This window comes from Lissotriton vulgaris, chromosome 5, assembly GCF_964263255.1.
Source record: "Lissotriton vulgaris chromosome 5, aLisVul1.2, whole genome shotgun sequence".
Lineage (NCBI taxonomy): Eukaryota > Metazoa > Chordata > Amphibia > Caudata > Salamandridae > Lissotriton > Lissotriton vulgaris.
The window spans coordinates 316,910,858-316,935,945 of record NC_141693.1 but is presented as its reverse complement, the minus strand read 5'-3'; the positions used below and the strand labels follow the sequence as shown (position 1 = coordinate 316,935,945).

General features: G+C 43.4%; 1 protein-coding gene across 2 annotated transcripts in view; it reads left to right on the top strand.

Moving 5' to 3' along the window:
* The window catches only part of MMEL1 (membrane metalloendopeptidase like 1), a 1,016,153-nt gene that overhangs the window by 850,089 nt on the left and 140,976 nt on the right, over positions 1 to 25,088 (top strand). For both annotated transcript variants that reach the window (XM_086921554.1, XM_086921553.1), the window contains exon 14: positions 5,192 to 5,290. In XM_086921554.1, the coding sequence (XP_086777680.1) occupies positions 5,192 to 5,290 (99 nt within the window). The remainder of the gene's footprint in view (positions 1 to 5,191; positions 5,291 to 25,088) is intronic.

Below are 25,088 nucleotides of genomic sequence, written 5' to 3'. Positions count from 1 at the left end.
CTGTGACTAAGACTGATGCTCACCCCCTCCCCTGGGCTGATGAGCTGATTGATCAGTTAGGGGCTGCCCAGTATCTCAGTACCTTTGATCTTACATTAGGGTACTAGCGGATTGCCCTAAAAAAGGGAGCAAAGGAGAGGTCAGCCATCGCCAGTACGGAGGCCCACTATCAGTTTAGGGTGATGCCCTTTGAATTAAGGAAGACCTCTGCCATCTTCCAGAGGCTGGTGAATCAAGTCATTGCTGGTATGGAGGCCTTCTCTGCTGCGTATCTGGATGACATATCTGTCTTCAGTAACAGCTGGGAGGACCACCTTGTTCACCTCTGGGGAGTGATTCAGGCTCTGCAACAGGCAGGCCTAGCTATCAAGCTGAGTAAGTGCCAGATAGAGTAGGAGTCTGTGGTGTTCTTGGGACACCAGTACCTTCCTCATGCCCAGACTGAGGTCAGAGCATTGTTGGGTCTCACTGGGTACTTTAGGAGGTTTGTCAAGGGATATGACACTATTGTTGCACCATGGACCTAGCTGACTTCGAAGAAGTAGCCCAGGAATGTGATTTGGACAGTGGCATGCCAAACTGCATTGACTCCCTTAAGCAGGCCACGTGCACAGCTCCTGTGCTCAAGACCTTTTACTTCTCCATGGAGTTTATAGTTCAGACAGATGCCTCAAAGCATAGCATAGGGGCACTGCTATCCCAGCGTAATGAGGAGGGCCTTCCTGTGCGTTCATCTCTAGGTGAAGGTTACCTTCCCGGGAATAGAGGTGGAGTTCTATTGAGAGAGAAGCTTTTGCTGTGGTCTGGGCACTGAAAAAGTTGAGTCAATACCTGTTTGGCACTCACTTCCTGATTCATACTGACCACAAACCCCTCAGGTAGCATATGCAGATGAGGGGTGAGAATGCAAAACTGTTGCGTTGGTCCATTTCTCTAAAGGGTATGGACCTGTGATAGACCACACCAATACTGATGGCCTATCTAGGTTTTTCTGCTGTAGTGATGAGAACTCCTCAGAGTTCCCCCCACTTTGAGCTGGGGGAACATGTGGTAAACCTGGCATCCTTAGGGTGATATTTCCCCAGACGTTTGGTCTTTTCCCTCCTGTTTTTGCTATTTCTTTTGTTGACATTGGGCTTCTGAGCACTTTACCACTGCTAACCTGTGCTAAAGTGCATCTGTTTTCCCCCTAAACATAATGCCATTGGTGTATACCTGATTGGCATATTTGTTATACTGATAAGTCTCTTTTAAAATAGTACACCATACACCCAGGGTCTGTACTTTAAATGCTACTAGTGTGCTGTAGCACTAATTGTGCCACCCACGGAAGTAGCCTTTCAAACCTGTCTCAGGCATGCCACTGCAGTGCTTTGATACGTCATCCCTAAGGTAGGCCCTATGTGACCCTAAGGGCAGGGTACCATGTATGTAAAAGGTAGGACATGTGTGGTTTTGTTTTACATGTCCTGATAGTGACAATTAGCCTATTTCATTTTCACTGCTGTGAGGCCTACTCCTTTCTTAAGCTAGCATTGGGAATTCACACTTTTAAGCTTTAATTCCTGATCAGAGAGGAGTAGCTTCTTCATGTTTTACATCTTTGGAATGGTAATGAAAAATCCTCACCGGTGAAGTTAGATTTAACATTACAGTTCTAGAAATGCCACTTTTGGAAAGTGGATATTTCTCTGTTCTGTATCTCTGACAGTCTGTCCTTAATACATGCCTAGGATGGGTGACAGTTACACTTTGTTCATTTCCTGTTGACGGCCACAACATAGGTAGAGTAAGTGTGTCTGAGTACCCATCTACATACATCACCATCATGATGGCCTTGCCTGGGCACAATGGAAGGCAGAGGCTACACTTCACTTGGATAGGCTGTGTCCTGTCCCCACACAAAGGACTGATTACGCACCCTCCCCCTGCAGATAGCCTGGCAGACAGGACTGGGTTGTGTACTTCAGGGAGCTCCTTTGAAATCACCGCCCCCTCCACATTGTAGACACTTTTGAGTATACTTACTGGGTCTCTGACTCCCTAAAATCAGACACTACTGCACTTGTAACTGAAGATCTGCCAGAAGAATTTCTGTGCTGCTTTAAGGACTCAACTGGAGTCCTGATCGGGAAGGCCTGCTTTTCTCTTTGTTGCCCTGCTGCTGCTGCTCTCTGACTCTGCTGAAGGAGAGCTGGACTCTGCCTTCTCTCCAACTGATCTCCAAGGGCTTGTTGGCTTGCCTCCTGGTGCTTGAGACTCGGTGAAATCAAAGTCACTACCCCTGCTCCTGTGCCTGGCTCACGTGAAGTGGCCCAGATACATGCAACATGGATGTTGATGCATCTCCTCTCTGCGTGTAGCAGTACTAGCTCATCGACCAGGTTGCGGGAGTAAAATTAGCTCATCACATCAGAACAAGTGCTTTGCTTCCAGAGATCGATGCATCGGACAGCGTATCACTGCAGCTGCAGCTTGGTGAGATCGATGCATCCCCTCGACTGCATAGCAAAATCCAGTGCATCGCTCAACGCCTCTTGACTCTGGCATCCATCTTTGGAACAGATGCATTGCTTTCAGTGGGTGGAGAAGATCGATGCATCTTGTTGCTTTCGACCAAAAAAATAACTTTGTTCACCCGGGCCTTTGTGGGTCCTGTAGCAGGCCTGTGCTTCCACGAGGTTGGCCCGAACTTTTACTTTGCCCCGGTCAAGCGCGATCTAAAGTAACCTTTTAGCGCTACTTACTTCTAAGTGCTTTATTACATTTATTCTTTTAAAATTCAATAACTCACATTATATACATTGGATTTTTGTTGTTTTGGTCTGGTTGTGTTTATAATATAATGATTTATTTGCATAAACCTACGTGGAGTCTTTTTGTGGTGTATTCATTGTGTTACTGTGCATGTTGCACAAATCCTTTACACATTGCCTATTTATATAAGCCTGACTGCTCTTTGCCAAGCTGCGCGAGGGAGAGTACAAGCCTGCTGGTAAGCATACTGAGACAGGTTTCAAGCTAGCCTAGCTGATGAGGGGTGTTACCCCGAAACTGGTCCCAGTATGCTTGTTTCTGGTCCAGGGAGGACCTGGGCTGGCAGTTTGGGCTGGACTGTTCCCATGAGGATCAGCGTCAAGATTGATCTGCATATGGCTGGGACTGACCCGGGGTGGCGAAGTGAGCAGAAGACCGATGATGGATTTAACCCAGATCTCATTCTGACTGGGGGTGAGTGTCTGAAACGTTTCAGCCCTCCGTTCATCATCTTATTGTGTTTGCTTTCTATAACACCAAGGTAGCCGGGGATATAGTGTTAGACCTGACATCCATGGCGCAGCATTCCCCTAAACCTTTTGCCTTCACTCCCTGATTTTTGTCTGGACTCATTTTTGAAGACATTAGAACAATGTACACTTTTCCCCTGCAACTCGGTGCTAAAGTGCTTGCACTCTCTTCTTGAATTGTCCTACACCTAATTAGCACAATTTATTTACTTGTACGTACCTAGTAGATGGTACTACCTGTATCCAGGTCCTCTAAATTAAATGGTACTAGTAGGCAGCAGCACGCATTGCGACACCAACTAAAACTAGGACAGTCACATAAGTCCCATACCTGCCACTGCAGCTGTAGTGCAGTTTTAAAATGCCATTTTGACCTAGCAAAATAAACCTTTTGCCAGGCCTCAACCTTCCTAATACCTAAAAGGCACCTAAAGGCTCATAGGGCAAGGTGCATGGTACTTAAACAGTAGGACATGTGGGTTTACGTTTTACATGTCCTGGCAGTGAAAACATATTTTTTCCCAGTTATATCCCCAATCTCTCCTATAGACTAACACTGGTTTCCCTATTACACGAAATAAGTGCTAAGTTCAGTTTGGGAGCAGATAGAGAAATTATGCTTACTTTCAAATGAATTGTAATTTAAAATCTTCTTTAATGGTAGAGATGGATTTTGGTTTTCAAGTTAAAAAACACCACTTTTAGAAAGTTGTCATTTTTCTGCCCAAACCAACTGTGCCTTTCTGCCAGTGTCCTGGGTCACCACACTGTGAAAGCTCTGCAGATTTGGGTTGTGTATTGCTTCCAGGCAGTGAGACAAAGGAAGAGAGTAAGTGTGAGGGCAGAGAGTCTTTCTGACAGGATGGCGGGGAGGGGCTGTACCCTTCCTTGATTACATTTGAGAGGGCCCAGCCGACAGCACACATAAAGCAAACTGACACCAGACCTGTTCTATTAATTGTGCTTTTGTTAGACATTTTATTTTTCTCCATTATATGAGTGGAAGGATTCTATCCCACTCTGGTCCTGAATATTCAAATGGGCAAATTCGATATCCTACCAAATATTTTTGAAAAATAGGGCTTCATGCTTACGTACTGTGGCATTTCTCCTTAATGTCAATTTCTTTATAGTAGAACTTGTAAAACAATTGTACAAGTACTGGCAGACCTTAGGGTGATTTCCCTTGACTCCACTCCTCAAGCATCAATGCCCATTATGTTGATCATTAGTGGGTTCCCATATTATTTTTCTTTACTTCCGACAATGTATCTAGCCTAACTGGGAATAGTTTGTAAAGTAATACAACCCACTTTATCTGCACAGCAGCTACTTTTTAACTTTGGTATAGTCTGCAATGAGGAATTTCATACACAGAGTAAAAAAAGAGGAAAATATGTCTAACTTTAACATTGTATCCCAATAGATGACCTAACTGTGCATTACTTAATTGACAACATTAATAAATATTGAGTTTATTTTTTAAAAGCTATACCCTTTTTGAAGACATGTTATAATGATCTGTTTAATAAGCTACCCTTTATGTAATGAAAGTGCACTTTAATCCTTTAAACAAATAGAAAACATATTTAAGGGGAAATGTACTCCTTGCAACTAAGCAGTGTGATGTGAGTACTTAATTCCATGCAATTAGTTCCATTTCATGAAAATTGTTGTTTGGATGATTCATTCCTACAAAACCTCAATTCATCAGACGAGCGAGAGATCCTATGAGGCTCTCCCAATTCTAATTTCTTCTGACTCAAGCAAGCTCAAATTCCATTCATATGGCATACATTTGGAACATTACATGGTTCTTGTTGATGACAAGCTCTAGCTTGTTTTCCAGAGAACCATGGATTACCATGACCGCAGTATATGATTTGTGTTCTCACTGTTTTCAGGTGCGGGACCTGATTGAAAAGATCCGAGAGGTGTTTATTGAGACACTGGATGAACTGCAATGGATGGACAGCACATCGAAAGGGAAAGCTCGCGAGAAGGTAAGACATCTTGACCTATTGCGGTGGTGGTGACGTTTATCAGAACATGGGCGAGATGCGTTATGTGCCAAGGGGCATTACAATGTTGTGCTTAACCACATGGCTGCTAGGCGTTTTCCCGTTCTGCGCTGCAAATTGTTGTTTTACTTTATTTCATGACGAGCTGGCCTTGTCATCAGCGCACGGCAGGTAAGCGCCATGACGAGCCCAGCTCGTCATTAGCCTCGAAGGGGTTAAACAGCTTCTGCAATGCCTGCTGGCGCTTTCTATGTGCTGTGCAAGATGTATAAACCAGGTTTATGGTAAAGATTGCAGAAATCCTATCTGATCAATATGCATGAGGTAAGATTCCTGTGAATCTTTTGTCAACAGCTGCAAATAGAGAGATGGAGGCTGGTGAAGGAGAGCAACGCTCCTTATCTACACCCATCAAGGTGCAACTGCTGTCCCTGATAGGGAAAGTTAATGGAATGCCAAAAAGTGGCACATGGCATTATGGACATCAGTGGGAGCAGACATCTCATGGAGGAAACCTTCCATGAGACTTCTGTCCGTGCCCCACAATGCCCATGGATGCCATCTTCACAGAACAAGCTGTTCCACCAGGACAGTTTCCACTTTACGAATGGACACCAACTTCCAAGGACCATCAGCAGTTTTTCAGTGTTTTTTGTCTGACAGACGGTATCAAACTATTGATACATTTTATAGCAAATTTCATGAAAAGAGGCTGCCCTTTTTCCATGTAAATCGCAAGGAATCGCAAGGGCATTTGAAATAAAATGTGATTTTAATTCCCACTACTTGTGTTTTTCACCCTCACAAAACCTGCCAGTGTGCACGTCTCAACATTATGAGGGTGAAAACCATTTCATGCATCAGGCCCCCCGTTTCTATTTCATTTTCCTCATTATTATGTCATCACATTACACGTCTACATTGCATGTGTACTATGTCAGGTGAGAATGATCATGTATACGATCACACTGAAACCTGTTCATCTCTCTTCCACCATTCCACACCTTTCAAGAGGGACATCTAAAGGATTTCAGGGGCCCTGGGCCAAAAGTAATTTTGGGGCCCCTGTTCGGAACAGTTTGGGATTTATGATGCAATTTCTGCTCGTTCATGCCCTCTTCGGCCAGGTCACTGACAGTGCACAGATACACTGGTTGATATTATAAATATGTTTACATTAAATATTTAAGGATAGCGACGTTTGTTTTCAATATTATTATGCAGCAGCAGCTCACTAATATTATTATATATAATCTTTGTGACCTACGCCCATTTTTCATATGTGAGGTCCTGTTTTGATCTCAAATAAACTGTGTTTATGGATGTTGGATGGTGTTGAAAAACATAAATATTTCTCTGTAAAATGTCTCTTATAGACTCCCATCCATCACCCACATTAAAAATAAACTAAAGGAAAACGATATTTAAAACAATCTTTTTGAGAAGTACTCAAGGTCATCAGGGCAAGATTCTGTGCAGAAGAGAGCAGGCTCTATCAGGCCCCCCTGAAAGGCTGGGGCCCTGGGCCAGCGCCCACTATGCCCAAGCGTTAAAGGTCTCTGCATTTCAAGCCTCTATCCTACCAACGAGGGATGTCTGAAAATCTCAGCCCGTGATCATTTGACAGACACCAAGATATTGGGAGCTCGTAATAGTGATCGATAAGCATAAGTCAAACTCCTTCCCACTCAATGATTGATAATTCTCATAGACAACAAGCAATTTCCCTGTAATTAACTAACGGTTACAAGAACGATAACCAGACATCAAGGAGTCAATACACAAAGCTTTCAGTGCCTAGTGGAAAAAACGTTTTCTTTATTTCTTGCCCTTACAATTTACATTTATATCTCTCATGGGAAGCACTACAGATTAGCAAATGTTTTCAGACTTTTGTCAAGGTAAAAGTTCATTTTTTCGACCGGTTGAGGTGGGATGCTTTTTCTACTAAAGAACAGTGGCAGCTGCTGGCTATCTTCAGTGAGAGGGCGGCCGCCGGTGTTTAGGGAGGGGGGTGTTGAAATAATATAAAATAAAAACATAAAAACTTACCTGCTGTTTTGCTCCCATTGACAGCCACCTCGCTGCTCCTCTAGTCGCCGATGGGCCGGAAGTGGATAGGCCCTAAGGGCACAGGCTCCACACCCAATCCAGACGCTGCTCTCACATGACAGCAGCGCCAGGATTGGTCTGCGCGTCCTTGTTAGCCGCCCAGATAGTGCATTAGTGCCTGTGCCGTTTCTCTCATCCTGCTGTGCAAGAAAGCCGGGTTGGAGAAACATAAGTAGGCATGTGTGCTTGGCCAGCCTAGGACGGCTGGCCAAGCACACATGCGCACTTATGAGTTCACTCTACTCCTCTTCCCTGACATGCTCTTCCCGGCCCCTCCCTATAGTCATTGCTGTGTTCAGACAGGCAATATAAATAAAATGACAATAACTTTGTTATTATTATTTTATTTATCATCTGCTGGCGCAGGCAGTAGGTCAACGCTCCACCGCCATTACGGAGGAGCCGCCCCTGCTCAAGAAATTGATGGAAATCTGTTATTGCTGCTTTGGGTATCTTCAAATATGCTTCGAAATTTGCAGCTATGTAGGTGGAGGCCCAAATTTATTTTGCTTGGTTTTATCTACAAATTGGATACCCAGTTTCATAATTTAATGTATGTAAATTGTAAAGTAAAGTAAATGAATACTTGTATAGCGCACTACTCACCCGCAAGGGTCTCAAGGCGCTTGTACGAATACCGCTGTGGAACCCATCCTGGCTTTCCCTGTGAGGCGTCCACTCCTGGGCACCCCCAAGGTGGAGGCCAGGCATCCTTAGCGTTGTGGGGGCCGTTGTGGAGATTAAGCAAGTTATTGCCCAGAGTTGCAGAGTGGGACTCCATGATTGGAATAAGCACCGAGGTGAGAATTATCAGGTCCGTGGAATTTTTGAGCCCAAGACCCGCCGAGGTGGGGAATTGAACCCTGGTCCCGGGCTAGACCTCTGCATCAGGGTCTGCAACTCTAACCATTGTGTATACATTCATAACTCATACTATACATATACAGCTCATACTTATTAGACTTCAGTTACATTTTGTTCATCAGACATATTTTACTTTTGCATAAATTATGTTCCTTTGTAGCGGTACGGGAACGAGCAAGCAAGTGTCTTTGTAGGTGATGATCCCTATCGATCAAGAAACAGACACCAACCTTACTCTGAGTTTATGGCTTTTCTTGATCAATGAACAGATAATAAGGACTGCATAAATGAGCGTTGGTATTGACTAATCAGGCACCAAACACATTGTCAACTGATGATTACTATTGATCAATAAACAGACACCGAGCAAGTTCTGGGCCTATTGTTTCTATGTATTAATCAACAAGTATACACCCCCCATTAACCCCAATAAAGGGTCCTGGGGATCAATATATAGATAACATACATCTTCCCTGCTGATAATTGCTTCTGAACGTTAAATAAAACCAAGAATAATTGCCACTGTATTTTCCTTCAGTTGAGGTATAGAAGCCACACTGCTTTCTTATAGGTTTCCCTCATGATTTTATGCCTGGATGTGAAAGCAATTTGGTATCGGGGCCAATTTGGAAGCTAGCTTTGGCAGGTATTCTGGTCCTCTTCCCTCAGGGTCACTGTGTACAATGTATAGAAGTTTGAACTTCACTATTCACTCCAGCAGATGACAGCTGGAATGCTGTGATCTGACTTGTATAAACTGAGATGCCGACTTGAGTTTCCTTGTCAATAGCCAGATTATGAAAATATCTTTTGCAGAAACATTGACTCTAAAATATGAATTACCAAATTCCTAAATCCAGTAAAACTACACGTATACATTTTATGACTGGGATAATTTAGGGGCATATTACCAACAACTAGCGATAATTTTTGTCTCTAACTTGTTTAGAGACAAAAATTATCGCCGCACATCGGCGATTTTTATTGCAGATAAACCTTGCTATTAGCAAGGTTTATCGCAAATGCGATAAAAAACGGCCGCAATGCATGAATATCGCTGAAAAGTCAGCGATATTCATGCATTATCGAGCAAATGCTCTTAGCCATGTTATCCACCTCCCATTGGATAACATGGCTAAGAACTGCTCAGGGCAGGTGTTAGCTTTTGGAGATATTCGCGCTTAGCGCGAATATCTCCAAAAGTTGGTAATAGGAGATAGCGATGTTAGGGACTGTTTCCAGTCGCTAACATCTTGGCACGCCCACTTTGCATGTCATTAGTGATAAATATCACTGACATGCAAAGCGGGGCCCAAGATGGTCGCTATCTCCTATTAGCTGTCACTAACTGGTGTTAGCGACAGCTTGGTAATAGGGAGATAATTTTATCTCCGCTTTCTTGGCATTTAAAGCCAAAAAAGCGGAGATAAACCCCCTTGATAATATGCCCCTTAGTTCGCTAACTTCAGTTCTATATGTAAGGACTAGTGGTTGATAGTGAAAGAAGGTGCAGGTCAAAATCTTTGTAAGGCGGTATTGACTTCCTCCAATGGGCTGCTGTAGTAGGGGCTATCGGAGAAAGGACCGTATTCTATTAGCCCTATTTAGGTTAGACTGTGTAAAAGCTTTTTTTTTCCTGTCCATCACCTACAGGAAAAACGTGATGGTAAGGGACAGAAAAAAAACAGATAACCACCACATGCTAAGCGAAAACTCCCAGTGCGTGGGGCCAGTAGTTTTTTATTTTTCAAAAGCAAACTCCAACTTTGCGATTTTGGACATTACTTTTTTTTAAACCAAAAATGTTATCCTAGTTTGACAGACAGCCTTCGTCGCCATATCAACAGTCAAACTTTTCCTACATTGGTAGGAACTGCTATGACGGTGTTTCTACAAAAGTTGGAAGTTGTCTGCTGGGCTGGTGGACAACTCTAAATTTGGCAGACAAAGGTTCCTCAGCAAGGGATAGTTATTGGCCTACGTGATCCCGATGAAGTTAACTCCGTCTGCCAAACTGTAAATCAGGCCTTATGGTTTTTTGCAAACAATATTCAGGGCATTTGGGGTTTCTTCATTCCTATCAATGGTGCTATTGCGGGAAAAAGTTTACAATTATCCAATTGAGATAACACCTGAACTCCAGTGGGAGTGGGAGGGAACATCCTCAACATCATTTGCTAATCGTTAGTGTTCTTATTGTGTGCTGTGCTAAGATGAGAAGAACGGCTCAGCATTCTTTATTGCCCAGTGGTTTTAATGAGATTACTATTGTCCTGTACAGTCATATATAGTACAGCTAACGTGTTTTTCTTTGAAAAAACGATTTCTTATGTTGTTTTATAATTTCAAATTCACCATACATTAAACATCATTTTTTCAGTAATTACAATTTTTTCATACAAATGCAAAATGTGCACCAACTCCAAAGATTGAATGTCAGAGTATTTTATACAAAAATATGACATGACACAAACATTGACATTGGCATTGGCATTGGCATTGTGTCCTAAATATGATATACAAGTTTTCATCTCACTGGATATAGATGTTCCATGATTAACCCCAATGGGATGTAGTTTTGTAAACTATACTTAGGACTAGATTTATGTCAGACAATATTCTGACTAAAGATATTCCGGTACCATGCCACCTCGAAGCTAGACTACCTGATAAATACTGTTACACAAAGTGCACTTTACAAAGACATCAACAATTCTGACAAACCAACGTATCAAGGTGCTCAATGTATGTTTCAAACATGAGATCACCTAAATTAGAGAGAAGAGAGAGGTGGAAGCAAACCCTCCTGATACTATCTACTTGCTGTGGATTTTCCAAAAAAAAGGACAGTTATACTCACCAACATCCAGTAGCATTGTTCATCATTCGGTACCCCCTTGCTACTACCATCCATTAGGGCCATAGTTCTTAGCATAGTACCCACTCTGTCAGTATGTTACAAGAAGAAATCCCCAGGTTAGTATGTTTTCTATTGTATTAGGAATCTTTTAAAGTTTGGATAAACCATCAATTGGGCACTCAGACATAGTGGTCTGTTTGGACTTATACAGAGGGAGAGTGTACAAGTCCCTACAATATTAAACATACCTCTCATTTACCTTTGTTTTAACTTACATATACAATGTTGAATTGTTCTGATTAGTTGCTCAATTAAAATGGATAACACAGGAGGCACCATAAACACAAATTATAGAGCCCTTATAAAATGGGGTAGTGAAAAATAGGGAATAGACGAGCAAAAGGTGGCCTTATTTTATTGCTCTGGTCTTTAACTTGCTAGGATCTTTGTCGACTTGTAGTTTTCCCTTACTTTGGCACCAACTCAAGTACTGAACTCTTCATAAAAATGTATTTTATTTTATTTTATTAATTTCGTTTTGTATAGCATGGACGCGACCTGAGACTATCTGAGCACTTAATATACAGTTACAACATATAAGCACATAAGTAACTTTCATGACAAAGTATTGAGGATGCATAGTGACAGTCAAAAAATAAGCAAACAAGAAGGTGTTTAGTACAATACGTCCTCTGCCAACAAGCTTGCCAAAACTATAGGATGTATGTGTTTAGATATATAGTCTGCTGCTTCACTAGGCATACGTTGCTGATTGCCAATGAGACACCACCCCTCCTGTTCTGTTTCATCTATCACCTCCTAATGTGGAGACCATAGTGATCCCAATAGGGGTAGAAAATGTATGCCCGCTCATCTCAACAGTTTCTGGCCTTCTCCTTAACACAAGTTAATTGCTGTGAAATATATCGTGCCTCCTTGATTGCTTTCAGGTAGTTTTTAATTAAAAGAAGAAAAGGATTATTTACTATGGTTTTGCATGGGCACTCGCATGGCGCTATGCAATGCAAAGTATCAAGCCAATTTACTTTCTATAATATAAACCAGAGGGTGCAGCACAAAATTGTGCAGCATTATCCAAGTGCCTGCAGAACCCTGTGTAAATATCTCCCTAAGTCTCATATGAGTTGGAAGCCAAAAAAAACCCTAATATAGGCACCAAAATAGACTTGTTTTTGAGTTCAGGTATGCTGTCTAGATCAGAAAGCCAATGGAACTGATAACTGCCGTCTCCTACTCTTGAGGACCATCTCTCAATACTGGGCCCGGGAAAGGTGACTTGAGGGATCTTCCACCCCCACTACCCCTACACCTCACCCACTGGCATGTCTGTAACAGCTGTCATCTTTTCAATCCCCCAGGAGGAAACATAGGAAGGCACCATCTGGCTTACAGGCCACCATCACCTCATAATCTCTGGTGAGGTATGGTGGAGGAGGAGACACAAACAGTATCACTGGCCATTGGGACGCTCCAGGTCCCAGATCCATGGCCATCACCAGCAAGCTCCCAGGACAAGGCAAGTTGTCCACAGCTTAGAGAGGTGCCAATACTCATGAATCTGCCCCATGACGATTACATGGTGACATGAAGTAACTCACCGAAGGTCACCCGTTGCTACTCTGGCACCTCTGGGTACCTCCTAGGGAGTAATTTATAGTTGGTAGCGATTGGTAGAAGTCCAGGATCCACCATCTGATCAGCAAGCGGTAAAATGGAGGCGAGGCCTTTACAACTTGAGATTCAACCAAGATTGACGACAATGTGAATCCATCTATACAGCCACCCATTAAACAATGAAGGAAGTTAATCCTCTTAACATGAATGGGAGCAAATTCCACCTGAAATTGGGGTAGTAATTGTGGCAGTTTTACAAGCAAGTCATTAATAAAATTGTGATTATCACACAACCTTGATTTCCCTATTTGATGGGCATTTAAATGTGGACAGTTTGCTTTTCATAAGCCATTAGCCTTTACTCAATAAGTACCAATTTGCAAATATTACTGATGTGTTACACTTCCCTAAAAACGAATTATAGCAGACAATGATCTGTAACCCCAAAACATCTGCTTATGAATTCTGCAGAACATCATTTTAAGATTATAGTCAATGAATATAAAATGTTGATACAATAACACATTTCTGCAATAATCCAATTCTAAAGAAGCACTAATGCCCCTAGTAGTTTCCTTGATCAGGTTTAAACTTGTTATTCCAGCCTCTAGCCTCTAGCTGGATATGGATTTGTGAAATATATACGTATCAATTCAAGTATCTTTGCCATTAATTTACCACTTTTTAAAAAGACACAAACTTAAACTTGCGTCGAAAGTCTTCACAAATCAATTCTCTGTTGTGTGAAATTAGGAGCATGTTTATTATTTTTGAACAAATGAAAACTAAACCTTTCTAAGGTCTGAATCATTTTATGGTGTCCTCAAGGCACTGTTTGTGCAGTAGTCAATACATAAATAACATTGCCAATGCTGTTTGGCACATCTGTTTGATGGAGAGATTTTCAACACCTTGACCATTGGAAGGCTTTTTTCAGGTTTTGATTTTCCAATATCTAAACTTCGTATGAAGATGGGAAAGCTCTTTAGTATCAGCCTGCATCAGGCTCCTGCTTACCGACATTGAAGTCAGAGACCAAGACCTAAGTGAAATAACACACAGCACATCAAACAACCAAGAAATAAAACAGTGGAATACTTTAGGGAAGTACTCTTTTTGGATGGTCACCCCAATTTTTGCTCTGAACGCTATGGCTTCAGAATTGAAAGTGCCCTGGGACTGGCTAATCAGGCCCCAGTGCTCTTTCACCCAAAAGGCAATGTGAATTGGTACACCCAATTGGCAAGGTGCTTTAAATCCCTTATACGTCCCTAGTATATGGTACATGTGGTACCCAGGGCAAGGGTGTTAAAAGGGTCACTGTGCAACCCTGAGTGACCCGAGTAAAATTTAAGTCTGCATGGCTGCTACTGCAGCCTGCATGAGGAAATTCTATTCAAAGGCTATTCAAGTTCACTGTAAGCAAATGGGGGTCCATAGGTTACCGTGGATTGGCTTCAGGACAAAACTGGGATAGATAGCTGAATTTGGTTGTGTTTGACTTTTTCATCCCCAACATGATTCTCTTGTCAAGGGTGAGCTGGCATGCACTCTTGTGGGACCCTTAGAGGGTGTCCACCTAGTTACAGAGTCTCCTTACACCATTTGCCACTAACACAGTAGTTTGACTTCCTGCTGGTGAGTGCTATCACTCTCAAAGGAGGTAAGGCAAAAGGCCTGGGCAAGAAGGAGGTCACAACCCCGCCAATACTGGGTGGCTAGGGAAAGACCCATCAGGGCAGTGAGCCTCAATGGCTTCACTGCCCCTGATAGTGAAGGCAGTGGAGACAAGTGACCCACCTGCCCCCAGGCACTTGTGTTTGCAGGCAGATAGGAAATTCGGTATGCGGGACGCATACAGGGCCCAAAAGCTAGCTACATCTCTAGTGTGGTGTTAGAACTGGCTATTTCTGGTTGGCTAAGGCTGACGCCAAAGCTAGGCAGAAACCACCATTCTAGTCAGGGCAAGGGAGTCACACGCCAAGATAACCCCTGCTCACCCCCTTGGTAGCTTGGCACGAGCAGTAAGCTAAACTCGGAGGCAATGTGTAAAGCATTTGCGCCAGCACACAACAGCAACAACATACTAGGCACACCACAAAAGGAACTCCACACAAGGTTATTATAAAATAACTTTTGTATTGTAAAAACACATCAGATAGTATCACACAAAATACATGGTGCTAACTGGCACGGGCAATATTCACAAGAGATTATGTAAAGGACAGGGCCACATGGGCCACTGTCAGAATCAACACTTTTAGAAATAGAATAAGTATAGCACAAGATAACAGTTATAAATCACAACGAGTAACTACTGGTAAAGGTAGGTACACACTACGCAATACTAATAACCATAGGCCTAGATCACGCATGGACACATAACCTCTCTAGTATAACTATACTAGGCAAAACACCACCACCTAAGAATAAAATACATTTAGGGGTATACACAAGAACACATTACCCATGATGCATGAAACACATTCAGAGGAGTAGTAAAGGAAAAACACATGATGCCTAAGAACATTCAGAGGTGTAAGACAAGGGAAACACATGATGCATAAACCTACACATTCAGCGGTGTTCAGAACAAAGCACATGATGCAATAAAATACATTCAGAGGTGCAGCGCAAGAAGACACATGATGCCTAAAACATTCAGAGGTGCAGCGCAGGGAAAATGAAGACACATGATGCCTAAAAACATTCAGAGGTGCCAGAACAATACAATAGTGCAAAAATCACATGATGCCTAAAAACATTCAGAGGTGCAGGAATAACACATGATGCAAGAAAACACATTCAGAGGTGCAATAACCATAATATTGCGCAAAACTTACATAGGCCACCACCTGTGGCAGTCCCTAGGCCAACTGGCCTTGTTGGGGCTAAGACGCCCTGTGTCCAGAATGTCAGGGCGCGCTGCCATGCAGCGCCAGTCCAAGCACAAGCCTAAACGTAGCAGGTGCCCACTAATTGCTGGGCAGCTGTGAATCCAAACTGCAACAGGGTCCTCACCGACCCTTAGGCGCAAACTGCGCCAAATGTTGGAGCCACACTGGCTCTGAAAAAATTAGTGCCCCCGTTGGAGCCTACACAGGCTCTGACCTAACACAACCGTTGGAGCCACACAGGCTCTAAAACAAAAATAGGCTCCATGGAGCCCTCAGGCTCTCAAAACAACTGTCCCCCCCTCGGGGAACTCGAGGTCCCTAGGTACCCCCGTGTAGCCTCTCTTGGGCTCTGAAATAAAATATGAGCAGGAAGCCTCGGGGCTCTACACAAAGAAATGCCCCTCTGAACGTCCATGGTTCTACACAAAGAAATTCCCCCTCTGAGCCTCTCTGGGCTCTACCTCCACGTTGGGGCGACCCTCTGCCAACCGGGGCCGCCCTTGAAGCCCTCGTGGCTTCATACTGACAATTAGCGCGAGCTTGCGCTACTGGGGGGGGCGGACACCGACAATGTGTCCCGGCGCCCCTCCCTTCTCTTCTGCCCCACTCTGCCCGGCCCAGCCCAGACTCACCGACTGCTCGCGGTCCTGCTGCGGGGCTCTCCTCGCAGTACGGAGGCCTCGCAGCTCAGGCGGCCGGTCTTCTCTCTCTCCCCGGGGCTCTCCCTTCACTCAGGGGCCCCGGGGCGGACATGGCAGGCGGCTTCCTTCTTCCCCAGTCTCCCTCACAATCACGGGAGACCGGCAACATCGTCCATGGCACCAGCAGGGCTCTCCCCGGCTACCGGGAGCCCCGCAATGGCCGCCTCGCTCATCTTCTCTTCTCTCCTCGGCCGGCAGCCAATCACGGCGCGGCCCGGGGAGACGTCATCAAGGAATCTCGGGCCGGTCAGCCAATGGCAGTGCGGCCCACCGGGACGAGCCCCAAACAGCGGCCCAATCCCAGCGCTGCCCCTTTAGTGCTTCGTCCCAAGCAGCGGCGGGGAATTCAACGCGGGGCAATGCCGGGTGGGCACCCGCCTCAATTGAATATGAGAATAAAAGCGCTACTAAGCGCTTGGGCAAAGTAAAGCACTCCTAGCACCAGAAAAGAGGCAGAGCGCTCCCAGGCACTCAGGGGGAAGCACAGCGCGTCCAGGCACTAGAAACACAAATCAAGCGCTCTCTGCAGAAAAATGCAGCTTCTCCATGCTGCCAAAGGTCCCAGGGATTCCCAGGGGGGCAAAGCAAAGTCCCCCAATCAGCCCAGGCAAGGCAGAGGGGTCCCCAGAAGTCCTCCAGGCATCTAGGAAAGTCCATCAGGTGTCCAGGGGCTGGGCAGGGCCCAGGGATTCCCCTGGGCCCAAGGCGCAGCATGTCCCTGGCAGGATTCAAGTCAGAAAACAAGAACAAATTGGAAGGGGACACAGTCCCTTCTTATACTGAGAAAAGTCTTTGAAGTCTTTGTGCAGGCAGTGTGAGAACCAGCTAGAACTGGTTTTAGGGAACTCTCTTCAGTGTCAGGGACAGAGGTGACAGTCGCCCAGCGGGAGGTGGAGCCAGCATTGTGGTCAGGCAGGCACAGCCCTAGTCACTCCCAGGTGCCATCTCCTCCCACTTCCCTGGCAGCAGATGCAGCCTTTCATCCACGGGCTGACTCAGACAACCTCCTGGGGCTTCCCAGCCCCTGTCATCCTCATACCAGACAGTCAATCCACAAGCAGGCCCAGGAACTCCTGGACCAGGCTCACCAGCCAATCACACGCCAGACACAAATTACACAAATATGGCAACTTCTAGAAGTGGCACTTCTAGACTAGACACAATCATGCCGCATATACCATTACGCAGCATTCAATCTCACGAGTTCGCACATATCACACTCGCCTCTGCACTCCCCACACATCAGGAACTACTATGGGCATACATATTCCCCATTCATTCCTATGGGAGGGCAGGTCACTCACCACACATACACAGAGAACTCAAGCACTTTACACTGTACCACAGTGAAAAAGTGCGCAGAGGCCTAAAATCACCAACACCAGGTCACAGAAACAGGCTAGGAAAAAGCAAAAAGTCTTGGGGTGAGCCTGCCTAAAGGGCCGGGTCCAACATGTGGGTTGCTGGTTTGAACAGCCGAGGATGGTTTGTTCCATCTTGAAAAGTTCCAATAATAGTAGGTTCTGGGTAGTTTAGAAACAAACACCCCCAGATGTGGTAACCTCAGCAGAGGATTAGCCACATGACTATTAGCCCATTGGCTACTAGCCCTCACACCCAGAACTCCAAATCTGCTCTGAAGAAGAAAAGGACAAAGACAAGACTGTGTCAGCACAAAGCAGGACTCCACAAAGAAGAGGCGCAAAGTACTGCACCAGTGACAGCCCCCTTCACCCGCCGGACTATACCTCATCCCGGACCAGAGACCGATTCCAAAAGGAATGTGAATCCCTCTGTGACCTAAAGACTTCACCAGGACTCCCTAGCACCAGAGGTACTGGTCCCATGCAGGCAGCAAACACAAACCGCACTTCCACAAGCAAATGAAGGATTGACCGCGGGTCTCTGTCATGGACTAGCCTAAAAAATTGGCCAGGTGCCTTCTGGGAAACATTGTCCTGAACCTCAGCAAGACTCACCCCTCTATAGTGTTCCCAGGACCTTGGAAAGAAGATTGACCTAGTCGTGACCTTAGCCAAGACCAAAGCTTGTTAGTGGTCTGTCTGACTTCTAACTGCTTCACTCAATGCCTCACAAGGATGGAACCTTTTGCATTATCCCCTCTTCACACCTGTGGCGCAGTTGTTGAGTTCTAAAGATGGCTTCATTGACATGCCTGATAAAGCCAGAACCAGCAGTGCCATTCAGCAACGTGGATAGCTAGGTGCACCTCTGCACTGAGATGCCTGAGCTAGGTAGAATTGTTCTTCCTCGGTATTACTGGTCCAGGGACCCCTCCACGCTTTTCCTCCAAGGGGTTCCTCTGAACTCAACATGCAAGTATAGTTTTGTCAACTGTTGTTTTCAACAGCTCCCGTGGCTTCCATTCAGCACCAAGGACAGCCAAGTCACCTCTGCACCCAAATTCCCTAGGCAAGGTAAAATGGTTCTGACTGTCGAGGCTTGGTCTTTGGACCAGCAAGACCTTAAACCCAAGTAGGTTTCATGGAACTCAACCCGCAAGTGACCGAGTGTCACCTTGAGATTTTTCCATTGACCGCAATGATAAAGTTTGACAGCTCTGTAAAGTATTGATTTTATTATCACAGTAAATTCGATAACTTTGGTTATGTGAACTGTACCTACTTTATTATGGTGTCTAAAATTCTATAAAAGTAAGATTTATTTATATAACTTGGTGTTGGATTTGTTTCCGGTCGTGTCAATTACTTATCGTCAATGTTGGTCCCTGTAAAATGCTTTACACATGTTACTCTAAGTAAGCCTGTCTGCTCTTTGCCACTTTACCAGGACTTAGGGAAGGATTACTAGTGTGAATCCGAGGTCTACTGTTGGGTATTGCATCAATATCACATAGTAAGGCTTCCCAGACATACTACATAACTTGTAACAACATTACCACCTTGCTACAATTACTACCAACATACATTCAGAAATACCGTATTGTGAAAGTGTGAAATGTGAAAATACCCTACCAGGATTAGCACGAACCCAAACATCATTATAATAAAATATTCTATATAAAATATCCAGTTATGGTAGGATGCAAGTGAGATTGAGAATGCCAAAATGATTAAATATTCAACATATACACATTTCTGAGAATGAAGAATATTGTTCTGAATTACCCCGTAGACCCAGGTTAGCCCAGACCACATATTTGTGAAATATACAGTGACAGTTTTCCTTGGTAAACTTATTTACAATGGCATTAATGGGCTGATTTAGAATAAAGGCAGAGGAGGTTAATCCCTCCTCCTGCTACCGCCCCTGCTGCAGGCAGATATGCTGTGGCAGAGTGTCAGTCTCATTTGCTGCAATTTTACCTTCGCCACCAACTCTGAAGTGGCTAATGGAATTCACTCTAACTTTAAAGATCTCAAGGGAGGGATAGAGGGTGGTGGAAGGCAGGCCTACATCTCATCTCCCCAAGCCCTAAACCTTGAGTTTTCACAAGTTTATGGAAGAGAGAGTAAACTGAGTCAGCTCTTCCCTGCATAGCCAGGCAAAGAAGAAGTCCCACCTGATGGTACAACAGACGAGCTTGGTGGAAGTCCTTCCACTCGTCAGGTCACGATTTTCAGGCCAATGTCTACGTGAGGAAGATATTCTGACACCCATGAAGTACATCAGGGACCTTCTGCATGTGCTACTTCTGCCTGGTCCTTACTTTTGAGTCTTCAGACTCCGAAAAAAATATGCTGAAAATCTGAGTTGACCATCCACCCAAAGTTTTCTCTGTTGAGATCTAAAATAGATGACAATTCCCTTATTATGTGAACTACTTGTAAACGTAGCCGAAAGAGAGCCCCACAAACTCTTTCTTGATGGAATTACTTTAGCAAATTTCAGAAGTTGGCTACTCAATGAAAGGATCTCTACAGAACATAACTTCTTTCAAACTTTGACTCATAGGTGCATGAATGGAGAGTTGTGCTTTGCATTTACTGGACTTGCACTTGTTAAAGGGTGAAGGCTAGTTCAGGAAACTCAGACCTGGGTGAATTCATTGCAGGATCTACTAACCTTGAACAAACCAGCAAAGGAAACTTTGGTGTCCCAGAAGAATAACCAGTTTAGCATGTCCCCTAACATCTAAATTTATCAGGAAACTGCACCCCCTCAGCTTTTATAATCATTTAAAAAATAAAATTGTGTATTTGTACTGTTTAAGTCTCTTCAGGAAGCTCTCAACAATGTACTTTTCACCTGGGTTCAAGGAACGGGCAGGAGAAAGAGGAAGAGAATCATGCTGAGAGACCGCCACTTGCTTTATGCCAAGTCCTATTCTGACCTGGATTGAAAGAAAGTGTGAACTGGGAAGGAAGAGGGGGTTTCTGGTAGAAGCAATTGGAATATGTCTAAGAAAGAGGTGGGATTGAGATTTAGCATATGATTAAAGGGCACTGATCACAGGTTTACCAGAGCTATATCCATATAGATGTTTAGTTAATGCAAACACAATGAATCTAATCAAATTAGATTCTGGGCACAAAAGGTAACTTTGCTTCACCTTCATTTATATGAGCATCTAAATGGCAATAAAATCCAACAATCTACAAGTAAACTGATAAAAAAGTCATTACAAGAGAGCAAAGGTGCACCACATAAATCCAAAGATCTGATATCAATAGTCACAGACGTAAGTTTCTTATAGTTGTGATTTTCTTTATTCCAAAAAACAGGACAGGTGTACAATCAAAACACGATTGCTTGCAGCCGACGCGTTTCGTCCTCATAGGACTTCTTCAGGGCAAGGTTCTTAGAGAATGTGCATGTACGAAGAAGGATTTTCTGTGACTATTGATATCAGATCTTTGGATTTATGTGGTGCACCTTTGCTCTCTTGTATTAACTCACCAAGTTCTTGACTGAACCTACACTGTGACAGTGGGTGTTAACCAGTGTGCACACATCTGGCCGACACAAACTTTTTAGGGCTTGTTATTCTCATAAAAATACTTTGGAGGAATTTGAGTTAGGTGCTGTCATTAGGAAGTTTCCACTGTCTCTCCAGTTGTTTAAAAATTGATAAAAAAGTCATAACACATCTAGTACTAAAATAGTTGACTTCTGGTCTCTGGATGTAGTGACCACTTGCAGCGGATGCTCTGGATGATTACCGAGTATTGCCTTGCTTTGGCACCAGTTCTGAGTAATAGTAACTTTGCATGAGGGCAGTGCTCAATTTGAGCCAGTGGTTGCGGGTGACAAACATGTGCACTCTTTTTGGGGATTGGTTCTTACTTTTCTTCATCAGACTTTGGCCCAGAGCAAGAGAGAGAAAAGCAAAAGAGGAGGAGTTGAGGAGGAAGTAGCAAAAACGGAAAAAAGGGAGTAAGCAAGGTTGGAAAAGAACCGTGAAGGGTGAAATAAATTGTCTGGTAGTGGACAAAAGAAGCATGAGTTGTAATCAAGACAACACATTCTTAGTATTTGGCAATTCTGACATTCATCAGTACCGGCTGCACACTGCTGCATGCTTCTGAGAAACACTTTGTGCACCGCAACATATTATTTTAAAATCAGGCCAAAACAAAATGTGTATCATATATGTGGCCACAATTAGCTGTGCTAGGCCTGAACAATACCTTTATTGTCATCTACCCCAGAGGCTCAAAAGGAATCCACAATCACCCAATTCATAAGAACCCTATGGTTACCCCATACCTAGACTGTCCCCCCTAATTATTCTGGCAAGTGAGAGAAAATCTTTCTCTGCTTGTGATCCTACTGTGAGGAATCATCTCCAAATAGAGCTAAGATCTCCAAATTAGCAAACTGCTCAAAATGTGCCATTCTAAGCCATCAGTTTGTTGCCAAAGGCGATCTCAGGTCATGTTGTATGGTTTGCACTTTCTCACTAGCTACTGTACATTTGTTGGACAACGTAAACATTGGGATGGTGTCAGACTGATTCCACGCACCCCATCAGGATATTTTGGCGTATAGACCTGCTAGCTCACAGCGCCATCATATGTACCCCTAAACCAGGCAAGGTAACAAATGGTTTGGGAAGCCTCAGAACATGCCTACCCTGACTCCCCAAGGAATTGTGAGAACAGATATAGAACCTTTTAGCTCAGTCAGTCGATCTTTCTCAGGAAGATGCACAAGAAATGCACAAAGAGGCATTTCATTATTTAATGAACCAATGTGATTCCTGTATAAAATATATGCACTGCAATGGCAGAAGCAAATAAAAGTGAACAGCACTATAATAGCAGTGAGAAGGATGAATGATTCCACCATTGTGTTAAAACAGTGTATATATGCAAGCATATAAGTATAGGGTATAGTGTACTCCTACTATGTGTTCCCTAACCTAGTTCCCTAGGGCGGGTATCCTTCCAAGAATCCCCTACATGATGATTTAACTCCTGATTACCTGAAGGCAAATTGGACATCCCTCCTCGCAGAGGGTAAACATGAATCAGCTAGGCTGAGAATCCGACACAGTGATGATCTTCCAATGACAGCAGAGTGCTCCTCTGATTTGAGCATGGAAATGCATGTGTGTTCATAATAACATCATTCATGCTTCAGTGCTGAGGTTCCAGCTGGGTCGATGTTGTTTATTGTCTTTGTGATATTCATGTCACCTCATGGACAAATAACAAACAATAACATTTGCACAATATGTTGTCAGGCCTTCTACTAAATGTTCAAGGTGTCGTGATAGTGTACTTCCAAAGTGAAATTGTAAGCAATTTGGTTTCAGAAAAACTAATCCTGCACTGACAAATGTGTGTCAAAAGTCATCATGTAGAAAAGAAGACAACTTAAGAAATGTGGTCGAGAAACAAAGGGACCCCCTGCAAAGCACACTAAGTCCTAGGGCCGGGAAAATATATGTGGGAACAGAACACCCTGGCAATTAACTGGTCATAAATCGACCTGTATTAGACACATTGATATGCCTATCGACTCAATGTACTGAACATTTTTGTTAAAAACTGCATTTTATTAATATAAATTCATAATAAAAACCTTTTTTTCAAACTAATAAGACATACGATATTTGACAACATAACAAAAACGTTAATATATTAATACATACAAATATTCAAAACAAATAATTCAGACTTACAGAACAATTAAATATAAATACAGACTGTCTCATTTTAAAATATAGTGGCTAGATGGTGGAAAAGCTCTCTTTTTGTCTACGCGCATTTCGGCGTGTGAGCGCTTTCTTCAGGACAGCCACAAATATTCGAAATGGGTACGGGAATGGAATCAAAAAATATGTATTTGGAACCAAAAGGAGGTAATTCAATGACCTGTTTTATGAGTCAATAGAAAAACACGTGGATCGTGGAGTCAAGATTTCTTTATAGAGTTAATTTCTAAAAAACATATATGTAGTCCTGGTATAGGTCAATCAATGCGGTACAGGAATTTGGTCATGGGTCTCCAGGAAAAGGACTACCCAGGCTGGTGTGTCTTTATAATTCAGAACTAGAGACCCTTCCTTGGAAGGACTGTGATGATAACCCTGAGGGTACTATGGTTCTCAGAGTCGTACAGGAACTTGGTCACGGGTCTCCAGGAAAAGGATTACCCAGGCTGGTGTATCATTATAATTCAGAAATAGAGACACTTCCTTGGAAGGACTGTGATGATAATCCTGGGTGTACTATGGTTCTCAGAGCCGTACTGTCATGTCAAGGTATGAGAAAAATCATCGGGGAAAGGGTTTCGAGCCGGACAGCATACATCTAACTTAAGAAATGTGTACATGTAAAATGGCAGTGTTTCTTCCAGGGCCGAACTTAGCGACGTCACAGTTTTCCCTGTGCCATGGTCTATCAGTCCAATTGCATAACAAAAAGCTTAAGAGCTCAACAAAGACATACAACAAAATAATAACACAACATACAATGATCTACACATCAAACAACAGCTTTTGAATGTTTTTAGATGTGTCACTTGAAAACAAAACTGTTTTTTCACCTGGCCAAAGATATAAGCATAATACCCAAATCTATTTTTGTTTATTTTTCAGTTATGCCATGTGCATAGTGTACATTCTGCTATTGTTTGTTTCCATTGTATGAAGATTTAGGTTTTGGGTTGTGATGATGTGAAACCAATGACTTCTAGTTGATCTCTCAATTGGGTTGCTATGTCTTATTTACAGAGTGAAGTTTATTTGATTGTAGTGTCTGAGAGTTGTGGCCAGAGGATTTCAGTTATTTCTTATGGATCTTGGTTGACATCACATACTGGCACATGCATCAACAATGCCATTTGCGACTCCTTATTAGCGAAAAATAAGGATTCGCTGATAAGGAATAGCAAAAGGCTATGCATGTAGAAATTGCTTAAAAAATAGCGATTTCTAAACATTCCTTAATTGCGACTCGCAAAATGTGAGTCGCAATTAAGGAATACCTCCCCATTCATTCCTATGGGCCTAGTGGCCCATAGGAATGAATGGGAAGACATTCTCAATTTGCAATTCTCAATTAGAGAATCGCAAACTGAGATTGCAATTTCAAGGGTGTCAGGGTGTCTAAAAGACACCCTGTTGCACCCCTGAAATCTGCATATGAGTACATCTTGCACACACACACACACCCCAAGGGCATGTATGTGTGTAAAATGGAACTTTGAAAAATGCACTTTAGTGCATTTTTCAAAGTGTTTGCAAATTACAATGAAGTTCAACTTCATGGTAATTTGCA